The sequence below is a fragment of the Acipenser ruthenus genome, chromosome 29 (assembly GCF_902713425.1).
Source record: "Acipenser ruthenus chromosome 29, fAciRut3.2 maternal haplotype, whole genome shotgun sequence".
NCBI lineage: Eukaryota > Metazoa > Chordata > Actinopteri > Acipenseriformes > Acipenseridae > Acipenser > Acipenser ruthenus.
The window spans coordinates 8698919-8718640 of NC_081217.1; the positions used below are offsets into that span (position 1 = coordinate 8698919).

Here is a 19722-nt window from a genome sequence, read left to right on the forward strand (position 1 = left end):
GGGTGCAGAATGTAAGCAGTTCTGATGTTTTGAATCCATCAGACTTCGAATAAGGAGAATGGTGACATCTATGAAGCCAAAAATGGCTTAAATGTTTGAAAACAAATTTACTGCCCGACGTTATGTATTTGACGTTAGAGATACGCTGTTACTGCTGATCAACTGTATGGAATTGTGGAAATTATTTCTTAAATAAATATAGAATGATAAAATGTGAGCTTTTTACTAATCTGAGTTTTAAAAACTGAGATATACTGTATAGAAAACAGTACTGAGCATCAGCAAAAATATTCAGTTGTGGAGGCTTCAGTATCCATAGTTTCATATCTTACGGTGAAGTTCAGTTATGTAAAAAAACAAAGATAGCAGATCACTTTAAAATAGCAGATCATATATTCGAATATGTTTGTAATATGTTTAAATATACTTTCCTGTTTACTGTATTTTGTTTCATAGTAATAGGTATGTATGTATCAATTCAGTGCTATACACAGTAGACAGAGATATATACATACAAAACCCTGGAACCTACCTTAGGGAGATTTTTCATTGACTTTAATGCATTTTAAAATGAATATATATTGACCATTTTCTGAATAATTCCCATTCCCTTTGTCCCAGAAATATGCTTACCCATCCAGTGTTTAATTCTAAATAGGGGTATTGGGTTATCTTTAAAGAACTGTTTCCTTATATCACTGGTGTCCATTTGTCCAGCCAAATGCTTCTAAACCTAATCTTTAACTTGGAATCACAATTTCCCCCCCTAACCGTTAACATTAAAATCGCTATTACATTACAACAGTGCTACACAGTCCCCCAGTGGAACAGTTGAAATATTATTTTCTATACAACAGATGCTATTCAAAGCGTGGATGTTCCGAATTCAGTAGCGGTTAGGATCTTTATTTCACTATGGCTGGTCAATAGAAGGTAGCATAAAGGGAGTAGGATGAATCTGAAAGCAAGCCCAGACAACAGCACTGACATGGACTCAATGGAATGCTACAAAGCAAACCATTTTATGAACCCCCTTTTCTTTTTACATTCAATGAACAGTATGTCACGTGGATAACTACACCACACCCACCCAACCTTTATATAAAACATGTCCCATTTTATACAACAGTTACAAAGGATAGGCACCAGATAAAAGCAGGGTTGTTCTAGTCATTTATCGGGCTGAAAACTGGATTGCTCGTCCATTTTTATTGTTCTCTACCAGTAATATCTACCAGCGAATCACGTTTAACAACATTCATTTTCAGGGTTAACCTTATTAATGTAAGGTCTTTGATCTTGCATGGGAATGGTTCTGTACTAAGAAGTGACTGTAGCACAGCAGCAACTACAGGAAAAGGCTGCCGATGGTAGAATGGAAACTTACCTTGGCATCTTGGCACCTGGTGGAGTAATGGTTAGGGCTCTGGACTCTTGACCGGAGGGTCGTGGGTTCAATCTCAGGTGGGGGGACACTGCTGCTGTACCCTTGAGCAAGGTACTTTACCTACATTGCTCCAGTAAAAACCCAACTGTATAAATGGGTAATTGTATATAAAAATAATGTGATATCTTGTAACAATTGTAAGTCGCCCTGGATAAGGGCGTCTGCTAAGAAATAAATAATAATACTGCATTGTTGTAACATGATACCATATGTGTACAAGGGTGCTACAGTATTACTGTGCAATATCTGTTCAAAATCCAGTCATTTGCTAGTAATGGTTGTAGTCTTGCTAAGGATTTTTCAGGATAATGCCCGGTATTACAATAACAATGCAAAGGGCTGCAAACAGGTATAATATTTTATTAATGCCCTATTTGTTTTTCTCTGGCACTGCGTTGTTTCCCTGGTATCATTGTTCTGAGAATACTGGGTTAAGATCAAACAATAACTCGGCAGTCAGAAGTCCATTTCCTGTTCATCACAATGTAACCCTAACAACGTGGCTACACCCTGCAGAAAACTCCATTCAGACACTGCATAGAAAGAAACCCAGGCTGAATGGTGTACACCGATGATATAGGAAGACCAGCCCAAACCTTCTCTTACCAGTAAAACCCAGAGCAGCTGTGTTCAATACATGTGAACAACAGAAACACCATGGGTTAGGACCCCCTGCTGACCAGTTAATATGTTTGAAATATTAGAAAAATGCTGCTGTAATCAAAATACTGTCTGCTCATATACGACATGCACTGAAATATTCACGGTATGCTTTGACGTGTACACTCACCTACACGCACACACACACACACATATATATATATATATATATATATATATATATATATATATATATATATATATATATATTATGTAAAATATGAAAAGCATTGTTCCTTCCCTGATTTTCTTTTTCTTTTAAAATGTCTGATACCCTAAAAGAAAGGAATTGCTGCTTGCCAGACAAATCAAGTTCCCCAGCTAAGGCAAGGCCTCAATAATTTATAGCTTTAATCTGCTCACTGAGGTGTGCAGTCTATGACAGTAATTATAAATGCAAGGAGAAATTATAGCTGAATACTTTAACTGCATTAGGAGCCATCTGATGAACAATCATGATTGCCTGCTCATTTTCAACAATAGAGGGCACGTCCGTGTCAGAACATTTAAATCTCCATGGTGCTACTCTGCTTTTTTCCATTTACCATCAAATGTCAGTTGCCTGTTATAAAACAGAGATGTGATGGGTAGTGGTAATTGAGGACTTGATTGCAGAAAAAAAAGATGAAATAGCATTAAATGTTTATGAATTTAGAAGGAAATTACTTTTTAATGGCTTCAGGAAAAGAAGGAAAAAAAAAACCCTACAAGTTTTCCTGTGGTTCTCATTATCTAGTTCTTCTACACATACTTCTGCAAACAAATTGGCACCACAATGCCTCTGTGAAAGGAGTCGTACCCCATACTGTATAACAAATGGTTTTGACATATTTAACAAGGTTCTTGCCTTATAACGTACTGTTACCATGGGCTGACTGCTTTATTAATTTACCTTTTGCACTCTTTGGTGGCTTCTAATGAATATTATAAGTCATGTTCCCATTAAAACCTCTCAGTAGTACTGTATATACACGGCCGTGCACAAATACACAAAAAAAATTATGAACATACAATTCCGCATCTTACTGGTAACATAAATGCCAACAGGCAAATGTAACGAGCTTCATTTGAGCTGAGTTATTAATCTTATTTCTTCTAGTGACTTCAGGCAGGAACAGTTATGGTAGCCTGTATGTAAGGTAACTGTTATTTTACAGTTTACAATCAGATTTCTTCCTGTGTGCTTGGCTTTTTAAATATTTTCTTAATCTTTTTTTAACATGAATTATGATATCTTTGTAAGTGTCACAGGGGCTACCTATAAGCATCTTAAAAGTTCTGTTCCGGCTTCAGCATTGCAGGCTTTCCATTCAAAGAATGCACGAGACAGGTAACCTGAGGTATTGAATATGCACTTACAAATTAAGAACAGGATTAGGTTTTAACGCTGCAGTGTCTCAGAATCATGCAAATTGCTATTGTGTGTTCACTTCAGTTTCCACAACTGTAGGCTCTGTAGGTATCGTGGAAATGCTTTCAAATAGTTTCCATTTAATGATTTTTTTAAAATAATTATTTTAAACGTGGTATGAAAAAGGTAAAGTTGCTAGACCTGGGGTATATCCACACATGATGTTTATCTAGCCAAGGTAAAGTGCTAGTTACGTCACAAGCTGTAGGGAATACAATGATGCAATAAAAATAAAATGTCCATGGGGTGCTGTTGAAGCCCAAGTGTGCATATTGCAAGGTTTATCAGCTATGAACAGCTGAGCTCATTCATTCAGCGTTACACCATGAGGTGATGTTAAACCCATAGTTAATTAACAATGTGACATGGCCTTCAACAGCGCGTCCCATTGCTTGCTCCATGTCAATACTAACATTCTGCACTCTCATTCAACTAGATAGCCTCAGCAATGTTAATAAACCCCAATTAATATACGCCACTACATTAAACCATATGGGGTATGACTACACCTTTAAGGTCTCAGAAAGAAAGAATTTGACTCATGCTTATGTTTTTCTATGTGGCACATTGAATGCTCATCGGTGCACATTCTTTACAGTTTAATGAACAGTGCAATAAGTCCAAAAATGTTATTAAACGAACCAATGAAAGGTGACACTAGGCTCTTTCTCTGAGTTACCAGAGGCTTTCTTTGCAGTGTTTCTTTCCTTTTGCAAGATAAAAAAAAAAAAACTGTCCGCCTTATTGCTGTAGCAGACAACACAAAAAACAAAAGAGGCGTTTCTGAACCCAATCTACTGCAATTAAAACATGCTTGGATTAAGAGCACATTGTAAAAATGTTAACGCTTTATTTGTACCAGTACAAAAGGTGCAGATCTCATTTGTTTCAGCATGTTCATTCAACATGAAACATTGACTATATCCGTACTACAGTATTCACATTAAGTAATTCCCACTCAGTCTAAAATGGTTAGATCGTGTACAGCATCTAAATCTAAACTGGTGATGAAACATTTAATAAAGTGCTTTTTTTTTATTTTCGCAAAACACAACATTTTTACATAGCAATATACATTTCAGTATACTCTAAATGTGCCAGTAAGTAGGGCTTTCTACCGGTTAGAACATGTTCTTTTTTTTTATGCAGATGTTGGTTTTATGATTTAAATTACAATAAATCCATTTATCATTTTAAAAGGAAAAAAAAGAATTGGCATATCATACAAATAAATAGTAGAAGCCAATGTTATCGCATGCTAACATCAGCACTTCATGTTTCAAGCAGTAATACATTTCATCACTGGTGAGGGGTTATAACAGAGGAAAATAATTGGATACTGTGACCCAGAAACACCCAGACTTAATCAGGTTTTATTTGTGATAACCCATTCAGTGGATACATATTAATCTTTATTTAAAACAAGAAACAGTTGACATCCCGATCCTGCTTACAAAATATGTTACTCCATGTGATTATAAGTAGTTTAAACTGCCACTTAAAACATGTTAAGAAATGTTGAGAAAAGTAAAGCAATAATAATAATAATAATAATAATAATAATAATAATAATTACAATTATATATATATATATATATATATATATATATATATATATATATATATATATATATATATATATATATATATAAACAACAGGTAGTAGAAATGTTTACAATAGGATCTTCTACTTACTGACAACGCTATTCCTTATCCACATCAACAAACTGTGAATGGTTTTCTGGTGATTTACTGTGCGTTTTACTTAAATGAAGTTTTACTGCATGGTTGCTGGCAAATGTCCGACTGCACAGTTTGCATTTAAACTTAGTGTCCATCTCCTCTTCCACAACTGTGGCTTCAGTTGGCCTAACTCCTATGGCCTTGGACAGTTCTGGTCCCACTTTTGTCTGCTGCTCTACGGGCAGATTGTCCATGTCCTTCAACTCAAAGCCCAGGTGGGACTCCAAGTGGCTGATAAATGCTGAGGTGGACCTAAACTGAGACGCACAGTCATTACAGTAGAAGATGGGATGGCCAGTGTCCATATTCTTCAAGAATTTGGTCCCTCCTGTTTTCCTCAACTGATATTTGACATTAGCCAACCAGTGACTAATGGTGGTCATGGACAGTCCAGTAAATTTGGAAATATGCATCCGTTCCTGAGGGCCTAGGTCTGACAGCAAGTACTTGCCTTCGGAGGTCTGAAAGAGACTTGAAACAAACTGGGCCTGCAGGATAAGAAGGTGCTGCGGATTCCAGTTCGACTGCCTACCCTTTCTCTTGTGGACGGAATAGAGATCTGCCGAGACATCCTCGAAGCGTCTGACGTCCGTTTCAAGCTTCACTGAAGGCATCCTTGAAGGCAATGATGGTTTTGGTGTTGTGGCTTTTGGAAGAACCTTGACCATATCAGCAATGTCAGACAGAGCATGCTTTTTCTGCACTGGAGTGCATGACTGTGCACAAGAGGATGCCATTGCTTTGTTGCTTTTCGATTTAGTCAGATCAATCGGTTGGTCATTGTTTTCATACAGAAAGCAGTTGGTGAGACGGGTGGATCTAGGCGGGACAGGTGCCAAGGCTGGTTTCTCCATCAAGTTCCTGTTCAGTTTGGAAAGCATGGCTGTTGTAGATTCTGATCTGGCACTGGAGGGCTTGTTGACTTTCCCTAAGTGATTGTTCAAAACCGACTGCAGAGCACTTAGAGGGTTGACACTAAGAACCTCTGAGGAGTCATTTATGAGAGCACAGGGATTAATGCAGCCATTACTGGCAAGAGGGGTTGACGTTTTCTTGTCATTCTCCAAGAGGTCGGGTTTGAAGCTGTCTTTAATTTCACTGCTTTCTCTCCCATAAGATGGTTCTGTTTTTGAAGCAACAGGAGAATCCTGCTGGATGTCGTTGTCTTCAGTCCCACCTAGCGCAGTATTTTGAGTGTCCTTTCCCTCAGTCGCATTATTCTGTTCCTTTTTGATGTGTGCATTGTTCGATGGAGCAGAATGAGAATCATTTCCCTTGGTTGTCTGAAAAAACTTCCCCTTTGGGGCAATTGCCCTCAACCTGTTGAAGTTCTGCTTCACTTGAAGAGGTTGAGAAGCTGAGTGTGTGGAGTTTCTGATCACCCCCGAGAGCTGATATGCAGCATGAATGCTGGGGTATGCGCTCCAGCTGGGTGTCCCAGTTTGAGCCTTATTGATAGCTGATGCTACTGTGTTGGCCAAAGACTTTAAGATATCACCTCCTCCTCCTGAGCCATGCTCTAGGTCTTCCTCACGCAGGTAAGGATACTTAAAAGTAGCATCTCCTGGTTTTTCAACATCATCTTCGTGCTTACTATTTTTCGAGTCCATCTCTTCTAATACATTTCCGCCTGGCTTATCTGCTATTTCTTTCTTTATGTCTGGTTCAGCCAATGCTGCGATATTTGGAGATTCTTGGCTCACATTCAAAAGTGGCTGAGTTTCACTGGTGGGCGGCTCAGCTAAAGATTGCATCTTTTCTATAGCTAAAGGGTCAAGAGCTAACTGTTTCCCCTTCTTTGACGCTGAACTTGTAACCTTAATAAAGTGTCCCGTCACCATCATATGAGTCGTAAGCTGCTGAAGAGTGTCGTGAGAACTTCCACACTCCATACACTTCAGGATCTGAGACTTGCAGGTCTCAAACTGCCAGGTGTAGCTCGCTCCATTCTGGTAACCATAGCGGTTGTTATGCAAGGCGTTGAAGCCAGATGTTTTCTGTGAATCGGTATACCCTGAAATCCCTGTTGTGGAATCCGGAGAGCAAGGCCTGTTGGCTTCATAAGCACGCTTCTTGGCTGGGGGGACTATTTTTGATGCGAGAACCGGAATGGGTTCTTTCAAAGGCACTTTCTGGTAATGTTTAGTTTTAATCATGTGAACACTTAAATCTTGAAGGGACTCAAAGGAATGACCACAGAACATGCACTTGAGGACCTTCATGGCATCCTCCTTTCCTTCCATGTCCTGTAAGTTTCGTTTCCTCGTCTTTGAGTAGGACGTTGAGGCATTCTTATGTCTGTCATGGTTGTTGTCTTGGTAATGTCCGCTCTTATTCATGTGCACTGTAAGCTCCACCAAGGTGTCATACGCTGCGCTGCATTCCTTGCACCTGAAGCGGCTAGCCCCTGTAAACACGGTCCCACAGGGTTTGCTGTTTTGTCTATACAAGTGGACGGAACTAAAAAGGTTTGGTTTAGAAACAGGTTTGGGAGACAGAGTCTGTTGCAGGGTTTTTGATAGGGCGTCTTGGTGCCAATCAAACTCACTCTTGCTGCTTCCATTGGTGCTGTCGCAGCTGGCACTGCCCAGGTTATTGGTCGCTTTAAGATCTAACCCGAGACCTGTCCAATAAGAGTCTGACAGGAAGTTGGCGTAGGCGGCTCTCATTTTTTCCAGACTGTTTTGCATATTGTCCTTCAGTTTAGAGTTACCATTTTCATCCTTCTTATTGTGGTCTTCAGAGGAAGAGGTACTTTTGAAGTCGACCAGTCTGTCGCTGTTGTCACTGAGGCGCGATTCTAACTCTGCTTCCTGATTGGACAGAGCACTGGCTGGAGAGTTCAAGTAGCTGTAGCTGCTTTTATTATCTGTTTCCTTGTCGCCCTGGTCCTCAGAACTGGCTTTGTTGCTTTCATGGCACTCCTCTTCTGGTGAGCCATCATTCTCCTCTTCATCTCCTTCAGCCGATTCCCCAACATTTAGGTCATCGTCAGGCATGTACACTGGAAGAGAGAAGATGCAATGGTTACTGATTGTCTGGCAGTGTGGAAGAAATATTGTACTTGCTTTATATATATATATATATATATATATATATATATATATATATATATATATATATATATATATCAGGTTTATAATGGCATAACCACAGTTTTAAATTTTGAAATATATACAGGCTACCGCAGGTAATCATATTAATTTGACAGCTTTACAGAACCAGATTAGACCATTATCATGGTCTACTTAATGTAATTTAGTATGTTTTTTTTATACATTATACATGGAGGAATAACTAATAACATCTTAAAGGGCTGAATTCATAATTAATTATTATCCTGGTTAATGTATAGAACTCCAGTTCAATCAGCTTCATGCAAACGCTCTAAGAAAATATTTCTTTTATTGAAATCCCAGGACCAAAGACCCGAATTATCACCGAACTATGAACATATTCACTTGTTTAATAGTAAGCAGTATATTTCGACATTCAGTTACTACAGTATCACAGATTATCAGTCAGCACTTGAGTCAAGATTTATGGATTTCTATCACAGTTACAATCTTCACCTATAAATCCTTCAAAATGAACAAGCCCAAAATTACAATTAAATTATTCAATTGTACTATTAGCCAGCAAGTGTCAATTAGTCCTGTTTTGTACTTCAACTAATGATGCACACTGAATCAGGGTTTCAAAAAATCCAACAATATAGTCCACATTAGCACTTGAAAAACTCTCAGTGGTTTACAGTTTACATTTACAGTTCCATATTGGTTCTCATATATATTTTAAAGGAAATTACATCTACTATGTTCAAAACAAACACCCACCACACAATATGACACAGCTGAAAGTGGAGCGTGACAGAATGGCATGGGGAGTTAGATCAGGGTCGAGACTTCTGAGAGAAACATTTATCTGGTGTACCTTTCATGAGCACTACCATTACAAACACAGCCAATTCTAATACAAAAATATAGAAAAGGAATTACAAAAAGTAATATATTTGAATATATGGAGTATTACTAAAACCTACTGGCTCTTTCTGTATCTTATTAAGATGCTTTCAATGTTGCATGCTGGGTTTAGGTGATGTCAGAGGAGATCAATATCTTATTCATGGTTAACAATGTCTTTCAATCATGTTTAATTGTACACTAAATTACAATCCTTTGGTGTCTCTTAGTGAACTACATTTTTCACAGTTAAGCCTTTGCTGTACTTTACTGGAAAAAAAAAAAAAAAAATCTTGTTAGCATTCCTCAAAGGTAGTTTTAGCTGTAGCTCCACAAGCTTCCTGTCCTACTTGAAACGATGATACTCCTTGTATTTCCTTCATAGCTGCCTGGGACACAATCCTGTACACCACAGTCAAATAGCAACCACTTCTTGGAGTCTAAATATTACATTGCAAGTTCTGTTATAGCTTTAAGAGAAAATAAAAATGGGTCACATTTTTATTCCCCAAAAGGTGATTTTGTAATAAAAAAATATATATTTTATAAGCTCATATTTCCAACACGTTCCTATTAGGAATGAAACACACAGTCAAATACAATATGTAAAAACATACTAGACATGACAACATTAAAACACTATCTGGACCTTGAACAATAAACTAGTGTGCTTAGTACGCCTACATGCTGGATAGCTTCAGCAGAATTCATGTCCCTCAGGACGTAATGAAATGACTACCAAGTCAAAGGTTTTTCTTTTGTCTAGACATGTTTACAGCAAATCAGAACTTGTGAGTGATAGCACAGAATGGATGCCTCTCACACTGAAGGACATGGATAGTAAGTATAGTAGAAAAAGACAAATCATATAAAGGATGCAAAATGGGGTTCATTTTCGTGATCTAAATCGTGGTGGATCTTAAAACCGTCACTCTGCATTAATTGTTCTGTGTTTCCCTCCAAGATACAATGTTATAAAGTCAGCAGAAAGTCTGGTTTTAGGGTGGCGGTATGTCACAAGGATGGCTTGTGGTGACTTCAGACCAGGAAGAGACACCTTACTGTGAGATATGAAGCGCTGCTGCGTGTTTATTACATAAACAAATCAAACTTTTAAACAGACAAAACAAACACTTTGTAAAACAAACGGAACGATGGCCAGAATTAACAGACCATAATCAAAACAGTGAACCAAAACAAGTATCGTGCTAGTCTAACTCCAGCACGAGTAGCAATTGCTTAGTTATATTCTTATCAATCTTACTTGTCTCTTTCACGTACCTCCTCTCCGTACACTCAACCACCTGATGAGTGGCTGATCCGCTCTTTTATACAGCTGTGCCTGAGCTTGATTGCTTGTTAATCATTCAATCGAGCTCAGGCACATTCTGCACGTGAACTGATTTGGCAGGAAAAGTACTCATGTCGACCTAAAACACCCATGCACACCAAACATACATTTTAAACACTAATAACACCACACCCCCCTGCACCAATACATACACATTTACATCATAAAACAACAATAGACAATACAAAACAATACAAAATACACACAGGGGCGATGTACCCCGTCACACAGTATCAAAATCTGATGCTGTTTAGAGCATCAAAATTGACCGCAATGTTTCTCGGTGGATATCCCTAACTCAGATTTTTTTTTGCGGTAGAACCACTTCTGTTTATCCCACACGTTATTACATATTATGAATGAATTAAATTATTTATTTATGGTAAAACTGGCTGGCATTACCACAAAAACAGTCAGTGGTGCATGCGTCCTGTTTCATGGTATTTAAAATGAGATTCCATCCATAGAAGTAGAAATAGGTGAAAGGCCGCTGGCTAGTGATTGTGACATACTGGCCCCCTATTGGAAAATAAATCATGCAGTATGCAGTATACAGTGCATATAAATGTACAGGATGATGAATCTTCATAGAATAATGAATTAGTACCACATCAGCAGCTGCATACTGTAACCCCACTGCAATGTCCTGATGCTGCATTATTTTAAAATGGCATGCAAGCATTGTAAACCTGCTTACCTACCAACAACCTGAAAAAAAGAAATAACAGAATCAGGATCATTTCATTTATAATAATCTGTAAATTAATTTACAGATATCTATGTCATAAATAATATAAGACTAATATTAATTGAACAGCTAATAAGGTTAGTCATTCTATCAATGTTACTACGATAACTCCAGATAATCATCTGAGATTGGATTAGAGTTTGAAAAAAAAATACAGTACAACATCCAAAAATGCACTGTATTGGTCTCGGATGCTTCAAAACAAGATTTTTTTAAAATCAATATCTAACAAGTGCCTTAGGAAAGCAAACCACTACATAGAAGAACTGTAGACAGCTAATGGAATTTGAGGCAGGGATGTAGCCAATGTAAAATAACCCCAGAAACCGTTGCTTTATGTATTATGAAACTCCTGTATACACAAGAGCTGGTGCTTGCTTGGACACCTTGTTGCACACAAGACATGTTTTGAAATAATCCCTTCAGATAGGTACGCAATTCAAATGTATTTTGTAGCGCTCTGCATGTTTTCAGAGCAGTGTTGAGGAGGGACGCATCCCTGCCGCTGTAAGGTCTGCTTTAAAACACATTCAACATTTCTGGATTCTGCCTGCATTCTCTTCTATTGAGGAATTATAATTTGACAGTCCTGTTATTATTAGCAAAGAATGCAGTACTGTACTAAAACAACACCTGCAGTGGTAATTCAATTACACCGATGTGCTGGTAATCAGCCAAGGAGCCGGATTCTCAAAGCCATGTACTCCCAATTGTCATTAGCACCATTTGTTCAGAAATTAGAAACCCACCCAATAAAGTTACCAAGCCAGAAATAATCAACTCAGACATTTCATTGAGGGCTTGGGATTGCTTTCAAACCGTTTATTGTTTGTTTTAGAAAAGTTAATTATGTTTTTTCTTTGAGAAAAAAAAAAAATGTGCTAATGATGATTTGGAGTAAATAGCTCTGAGAATTAAGCCCAATGTCTTTTGTGTTAGTACTGAGATTCTTTAGGTATCAAACGCACAAGAAGTAGCGTTTTTATTAAGTCAGCCTACATAACACCTACACGTAATGTCCGTTTTAAACGCTTCCCGATGTCTCCGTACATGAAATGCAAATTATAAGAGTCAAATTTTATTTTATGGTGCAATTTTTAGTTTAACTGTTAAAAGCTACCTTGCTAACAATTAAACAATTTAATGCATTTTTCAATGGTTCGTTAATACATAGAAACCTAAAAGTCCAGCTCACTGTATAGCACACGCCAAGGGGTCTGACAACATGTGTACAGTAGTGAGATCAAATTAGATTTTTTTTTAAATGATTGTACCTTTTTATTAGTTAAATGTATACATTAGTTGCATTAGGTTACTAAAAAAAAAAGAACTAACCATTAACACAAACTCGATTTACAGAAGATATTTTGGACTTGCAGGGTTACCCTTTGGGAGCGGTCTTGCTTAAAGCATTGACATTTAGAGTTACCCGTTCAGTTTCAACCATTTTGCCTCCCAGGTTGCTATTTATTTATTTTTTAATAATGTCATCAAGTCAAGCAACAAGCCACGGCAGAGATTAAGCTACATTCCTGAATACTTCAACTGTTTAAAGCGCACAACCATTCTGCAACGAACAGCCTGCAACTTTGATTGTTTTCTGTTTCCGCGACACTGCCCATTTCAACCACCACCAGCATTGTTGCAGGAGGAATCTGATAAAAGTTTGGAAAAGGATTAGGAAGTTTCAAGAAAATACAGACATGATCCGTACATGATAGGAATAGAATGGAAGAGTGTTTCAAACTCTTCAATTACAACTCCCCTTGGTAACTTTTCTATTGAACCTACATCCTGATGTGAACCAGGCTCAGCAATGTGTGTCAGAATTCAACCTTGGGACCAACTCAGTAAAACATTCAAACACGATTAAGCTCAGCACGTTGCTAAAAGAGGGCTCCCCGTTTAGTAATCAGGACTGCATTTGTAAAATAAACACTTTTATACTTGACAGCTAGCACAGGTAGATGATGGATCAAGATCAGAGACTTTCTGACAAAACATTGCCCCTGAAAGTAGGGCTTTATCCACAGCCTCAAGTACTGCATCTGTAGCCTTGAGAAGAGGAGGCATACTGGTGTGCATTAGACAAAAGCATGATTGATAATTATGATTATTTTATAAATCACAGACTGTGTAATTATATAACTGAGCATGCAGACATTTTAGACACATTGTAAGCCAGAAAGATGAGACTGAATGACAATTGGATTCCTACAAGCCAGAAATGCATAACAGTTTTACAAACGGATGCATTTTTTACATTTGATCTTACATTTCAAATTAAAAACTGAAGCCACACAAATGACAAAGTGAACCAACCAACCTAACTATTATTTTCAGGCCAATTTTAAATAAAAATCAATTATCTAGGTTTGGTTCGCTTTGGCGCATGTGTAACCAATTAGGTTTTATTTTAAAGGTAAAAAGTTTAATTCTCAAAGCGTCCAGTTGTTTTCTTTCACGTTTATTTGGAACCAAATTAACCTAAACCAATGTATCACAATAGTAAAAACTGGGATAAGAAATATTTTTTAAAAAATTGCAAAAAGGATTGGATAATTCGAATATATTTTCTAATTATTTCATATTTTTGGTTTCTGATTATTACTGATATTTCCTTTTTGTTCACTGACCATTGTGAATGATATTAACATAGCACCTGTGCAATCTGCAGTCATGGCTTCAAACTTCAGATAAACATTGTAAAAGCTGTCACCAAATGCAAACAGCCATCCACACTGCAATTTAAATCATATGACAATATGACCTTTCAACTCTGCCATGTGTTTTTTTTTTTTTCTAGAATCAGGATGCACAGGTGTGTTTACAGCCAGGTGATAAATATCCACTATTAGTCAGTTATTAAACTTGAATTACTTACTTTGGATGAATAGTTCATGAGATTACTGGGAAGTTGGTTAATTAGGTAATTAACATTATCAATTATCAACATATTATTGCCAGCTTATTAGCAAACTACTATCAGTTTTTGCATATTAATCTATAAGTAACATGGTTAGGGTTCATAAATGGCCCCAAAGTCATTGATTAACTTTTCAGCTCTGATAAGTTATTTGCGCAGATTCCATTCCTTGTCCATGCTTGATTCATGCTTAATAAATTACTAATCATAGATATTTTAAATAAAGTGTTAATGAAAAAAAAAACAACTATTGAGATAAAATCATACAGAATAAAGAGCCATGATGCACGCCTCATAAAAATGAAAATTCTTTCTTTTATTGTTTAATCTTAAAAAAATCAACACTGGATAAATGAGACAGCATATGAAAAGGCCCCTGCAGTGGCAAGTGATTCAGATTTGACACTGTATTCACCCCTGTACCAAATATCATTTCAAAGAAACCATGTGTACAGTTTTACCCAGTACGGCTTCTATTACACAAACCTTAACAGCAAATACAATGTATTTAAAAAAGTGTTTTTATAGACAGTCTGGGGGTGGTGACGTTTCCATTCCCTACAAAACAATCATGTTAACTTCTAAAATACTAAACTAACACATAATTCCACTGTCTATTTATGCATGGTTTGGTTTTTATCAGAAAGCAGGCACTGTTGACAGTCCTGTTAATGTACATTACCCAAATTAAGTTTTAGCTGTAGGAGCTGCCCCCCCCCCCCCAACTGGAACCTGCTTGTTGCTACAATGTGAACCAAACAGACATGCATCTACAATTTACAGCAGTAGAGCTATACATGTCTGGTGTTTTTGCTATTCTAGAAACCATAGTAAAAATATTTTAATATGAGCTGTTGACAAAATGATACGTCCACCAACCAGCAAAGCGTGTACATCTTCAAGCTAAGCAGAAGAGACATGTGCAACTGCTGTACGTGTTTAAGCGATACAGATTGCAGGCCACCTGTTCCAAGCAGGCCTATTCACACGATCAGTAGCTTTGTGGTTTTCTATTGGAAAGGATTTTAGGGTGGGCCTGACAAAAAAAGGTCTAGACAAGCTAAATCCTTGACTAGACAGAAGTGTCATGGTGATCAATGCTAATTATCTGGTCCCGTAACTCTGGCTGGAAAAGACGGTGTCAGTGGCCTACAACAAAAATCAGTTCTGACTTAAGATAGAAAACACTGAAAACATGTTTTTCTTGAAAATGATAGTACCAATACAATACTATGAGGCTATGCTCTTAGTAGAACTGGCATTTAGATGTAAACGCATAAGCATGTTCAAAAAGTTTTTAACCAACATTTTAACCAGAGTATTTAAAGATTTTAAGCATGGTAATCATTGTGTGCTCCTATTTAGCAGAACATGCCAATGCACCTCTAAACCACAGAAAATGATATAAACAGTGGATCACCATACTGCTTTTGCACAAGAATGATTTATTTACCCTCTCATAAACATTCAATTTAATATAAAACATGGTGGTTACAGGTCAAAGGGGGATACTTTCAAGTTGGCTGGGATCATTAAAACAGAGCAGTTTCTGTGCCAGTATGAATCGTTGCTAGCAGAGCGTGTGTCTTTTTTCTTTGCTCCTGAAAGCGGAGGGACAATACCACTGGCTACAGTCAGGCAGAGTGCCAGCAGGAGGCATTAGAACGTTACCTCCTGACCAGTGCACTCTCTCAAGCAGAGACTGAGACAGTGGTGATGTGTGAACTAATGTACACTGAGGACCAAGCAAAAGTGAGACCAACAATCTTATTTCACTTACAATCTGACTGGAACACACTCCTCCAGTAGGAGACAGGCTAGTGAATTATCCCTCAGCACCTTAAAATCAAAGCTCTTACTGGCACCAGCAACATTATTACTGCTCTCCTAGTAATTATGATCAATACCTTTTTGTTGTTGACTTTTCTTCCTTTAACATGAACTGGGATAAGAAGATGTTCAAGAAGCACTACATAGCTTTGTAATACCCGGACTACACAACAGTGAGGACCTTTGGCCACAAGCATGCAAATTGACCCATAAACAGTGATCAGATTTAGACTTTCTTTTGCAAAAGAAGAACAAAAAGAGCTTCAGCACACAGCTATCAGGGACAGTGATAATGTCACGAACACGAGTAAAGAAAATTGATTTTACAGCCTTGGTTAACACTCCTCTAAGATAAAATAACAGCACCGTATTACAGTCCAACCTTTAGAAATGGCTGAACCCAGGACTGCCACTGTTTGACATGTGCTACTGTGCTCTGCTTACAGTACTTGTCTCAAGCTACAGCTCTCAGGAGAACAAATCAATATCTTTTTGCTTCCCATTGATTGCCCGGCAATGGTATCAGACTAACCAGGATTGTTATGACATTTCTAGATTTCCTCCTGTCCTTGAAGCGATCAATTACACGCAAACGGCAATCAAAACCTCTTCACAGAATGAACCTGCTTTGTGACATTTTCATCTCCTGGATTTATACTGCGTTTAAGATGCAAAACGCCACGTTGCGTTCATGTTGCTAGCATTAGGAGAAGGCCACTGTTTCACTGAAGGACACACAAGAAGTGGTATATTATATATAGTAGGTGCATTCGGTGCTACTAAACTCAGAAAATGGTTTAATATAGAGAGAATAGAAACAAAACAAGCACTGTAGTCAATTACATCCGAACTGTAAGGAAAGCTTGGAAAACTCAATCTTGGAACAATCTAATCAGAGAGCTGAATTGTATAAACCCTGCAAATCAAACACAGCCTTGGCAGCTTGCACACTGCAAACATATTGGGCCACCTTCTCAAACCTTTTACTCCAAATTGGTATTAGCACATTCATTTCTGAAAGAAGAAAAACACAATTATAAAACAAATGAGAAACAATGTTACCACTTACAAGTCCCTAAATAAAATGCTTTTTATTGGGTTACTGTTATGAAAAAAAAAAACTGTAATGCTGATTTGGAAGCTAGACATCTACATATAAAGATCATTATCTTGCTCCAGTGGCCGACAATGAGCTTGGGTTTGTCTATAAGTGTTTGTTGTTGTTCTGATTCTGTAATGTGATATTTTAAAATGTAATACTTTACAATGTGATATTTTACAATGTGATATTTTACAATGTGATACTTTGTAATGCGATACTTTGTAATGTGATACTTTGTACTGTGATATTTTATAACAATTGTAAGTCGCCCTTGTAAGTCATCAATGTTAGGTTATTGAAACAGACATGTTGCTATATTACCAAATATAAATCTTGAGAATATAAGTAACAGTCCTTAATAGCTGTGTGCTTTAGAATGGCGTGACAAGGTGTTGTTAAGACAGGATGTACGGTCCAAACTGTTTTTATTGAGGCACTCCTTGGGAATTGAGCAGTGCAAGGTACTGTAAAAATCAAGCAGACTCCAGACATACACTGTAAATGCTTAATTACATTCTGTACATTACTTTAAATACTGTGCGCTAATAATGCGCCTCAGGCTTTTTTAAGCTTTGTAAACACTTTCCTTTGTAGTGTCTTCTCAACTTAGAAAGAACAGACTTCTCAAATCGGAAAGGTAGTCTACTGCTAAAAATACATCTTTAATAGCCCAATTAATGCTTTAGTAGCCACAGGCTAATGAGCACTGTGGGAATTGCAACCCCTAATCCAAAATAGGAGAATATTCAACAGACATACAGTTTGTGAGTGTGTGTGTGTGTGTGTGTGTGTGTGTGTGTGTGTGTGTGTGTGTGTCTTATTGCTTGGTTGTGTTACTCTTTCGAAATGGCTCAATAATTTCTTGTTTTCAAACAATATAAACTGAGATCATTAGTGGGCCAAATGACATTGCTCTTTGTACATTGTTTCGCACAATGGCTTCCTGAACATTGTTTAATTGCATAAGTTTGTTCATACTACAACAGTTCAATTCAGAGCAGCTCAATAGAGCCATACCGACGATCAGGGAATTCTGAAAAGAGCCACACAACACAAAATAACAAACACAACAAGCTTGTTTAACTAGACTACACACACAGCAGTATTTTATGTTACATGGTAGAACACGTACACAAAATCATTGGTTTTTGCATGTTGACTAGCTTCTACAAAAACTACAGATTAGAGCCTTGCTACCTGACCCACAATAAGTGTTGGGTTTGGGTCGGGTCGGATGTAGTTTGTATATTATAGTTCGGGCTCGGGTTGGGTCGGGTCAGTGTGTTATCAGTGAGTGGGTTATAGCGTTTTTTTCTTCCTCTGTGTGCAAGACTCACTTCCTGCTTCATGATTTTTGAAAAACCCACTGGCCATGCATCATAGGTTATTTGAGAAATTACCTCTCTTAATATCATCTCACAAACCTGTTTATTTGTTTTGTGCAGTCTGACAAATGCTGCGTGTCCGGGTTTACTAAGTAACCACAGGATATAATTAATTTCCAACACAACTAACAACCAATAATCATCTCGGCTAATAAACTGACATTTTGTGCAGCCTGTCAAATGCTGCGTGGGTCAGAGTTCAGTTACAAAACACAAACGTCACCACATTTTTAAATAGTCAGTCTTATACAAGTGCACAAAAAAAACACCAAGTGCAACCTAATTGATAGTTCTTATCAGTCGATAATTCATGCCTTTTTTAGATAATGACACAAACTGTTTCGTTCCAGTTAATGATACAAAACGTATTTGTCCTGTAGTAAACTATATGCATTTGTCTAAATGTAAAAAATGACTAAATGTCTTTAATTCTTTAATTCATCGTTTGTTTTCTTTCTTTTTTTCTTGCATTTGTAATGTGCTCTCATAGGCAAACGTGAAACTCGGTTTATATCATTATATCATTTATATCACAAAGTATGCCAGCATGGCAATCATGATATAAAGCGGGTTCATCTGTATATAGGCTGATGGAAGTAAAAAAATATATATATATATATCAACAGGAGAATGTGTAGCAGTGGAACGTTCCGTTGCTGGAAAGGCTACGTCTAAATCTGCTGTTTGGAAAAATGAAGACATTGTTGTATTCAGCGATAATAAAAGTCCATGTGGCTTTGTACAATCCAAATCTTGCACAATATGACTGAAATATGACAGCAAAAAGACGGGAAATTCATCTCTGAATCAGCACACTGAAAAGTGATGTATTCGTCATGTAGCTGTTTTAAAAGCCATAGTCGCGGTGTAGTATTTGTTGTTGCATGTTAATTTAGTGGTTTGATAAGATGTAGGCTTGTCCGGAATGAGTATGTGAATTTGCAAGAGCATCTTCTGTGTGGCTATTTATGGTAACAAAGTTTTGAAGAAGCCTGTTGTTGTCTTCTTTTAAATCATGCAGTGTTGGATTATTAGGAAAGGAAGTAAATGAGATATGATTAATTGAGAGATTATTTCTTTATTTATTTACATTTTACACTCTATTGAAGGTACTTAGTTTCCATAGAGTATGTTTGGAATATATTTGTGGAGATGGT

At 37.3% G+C, this 19722-nt stretch overlaps 1 protein-coding gene across 1 annotated transcript in view; it reads right to left on the reverse strand.

Annotated features, from left to right (window-relative positions):
- Positions 1–5156: 5156 nt before the first annotated feature.
- Positions 5157–19722, reverse strand: part of LOC131702112 (teashirt homolog 2-like) — a 54339-nt gene continuing 39773 nt past the window's right edge. The window contains exon 2 of the mRNA XM_059004033.1: positions 5157–8265. Coding sequence (XP_058860016.1) covers positions 5222–8265 — 3044 coding nt within the window. The 3' untranslated portion in view covers positions 5157–5221. The remainder of the gene's footprint in view (positions 8266–19722) is intronic.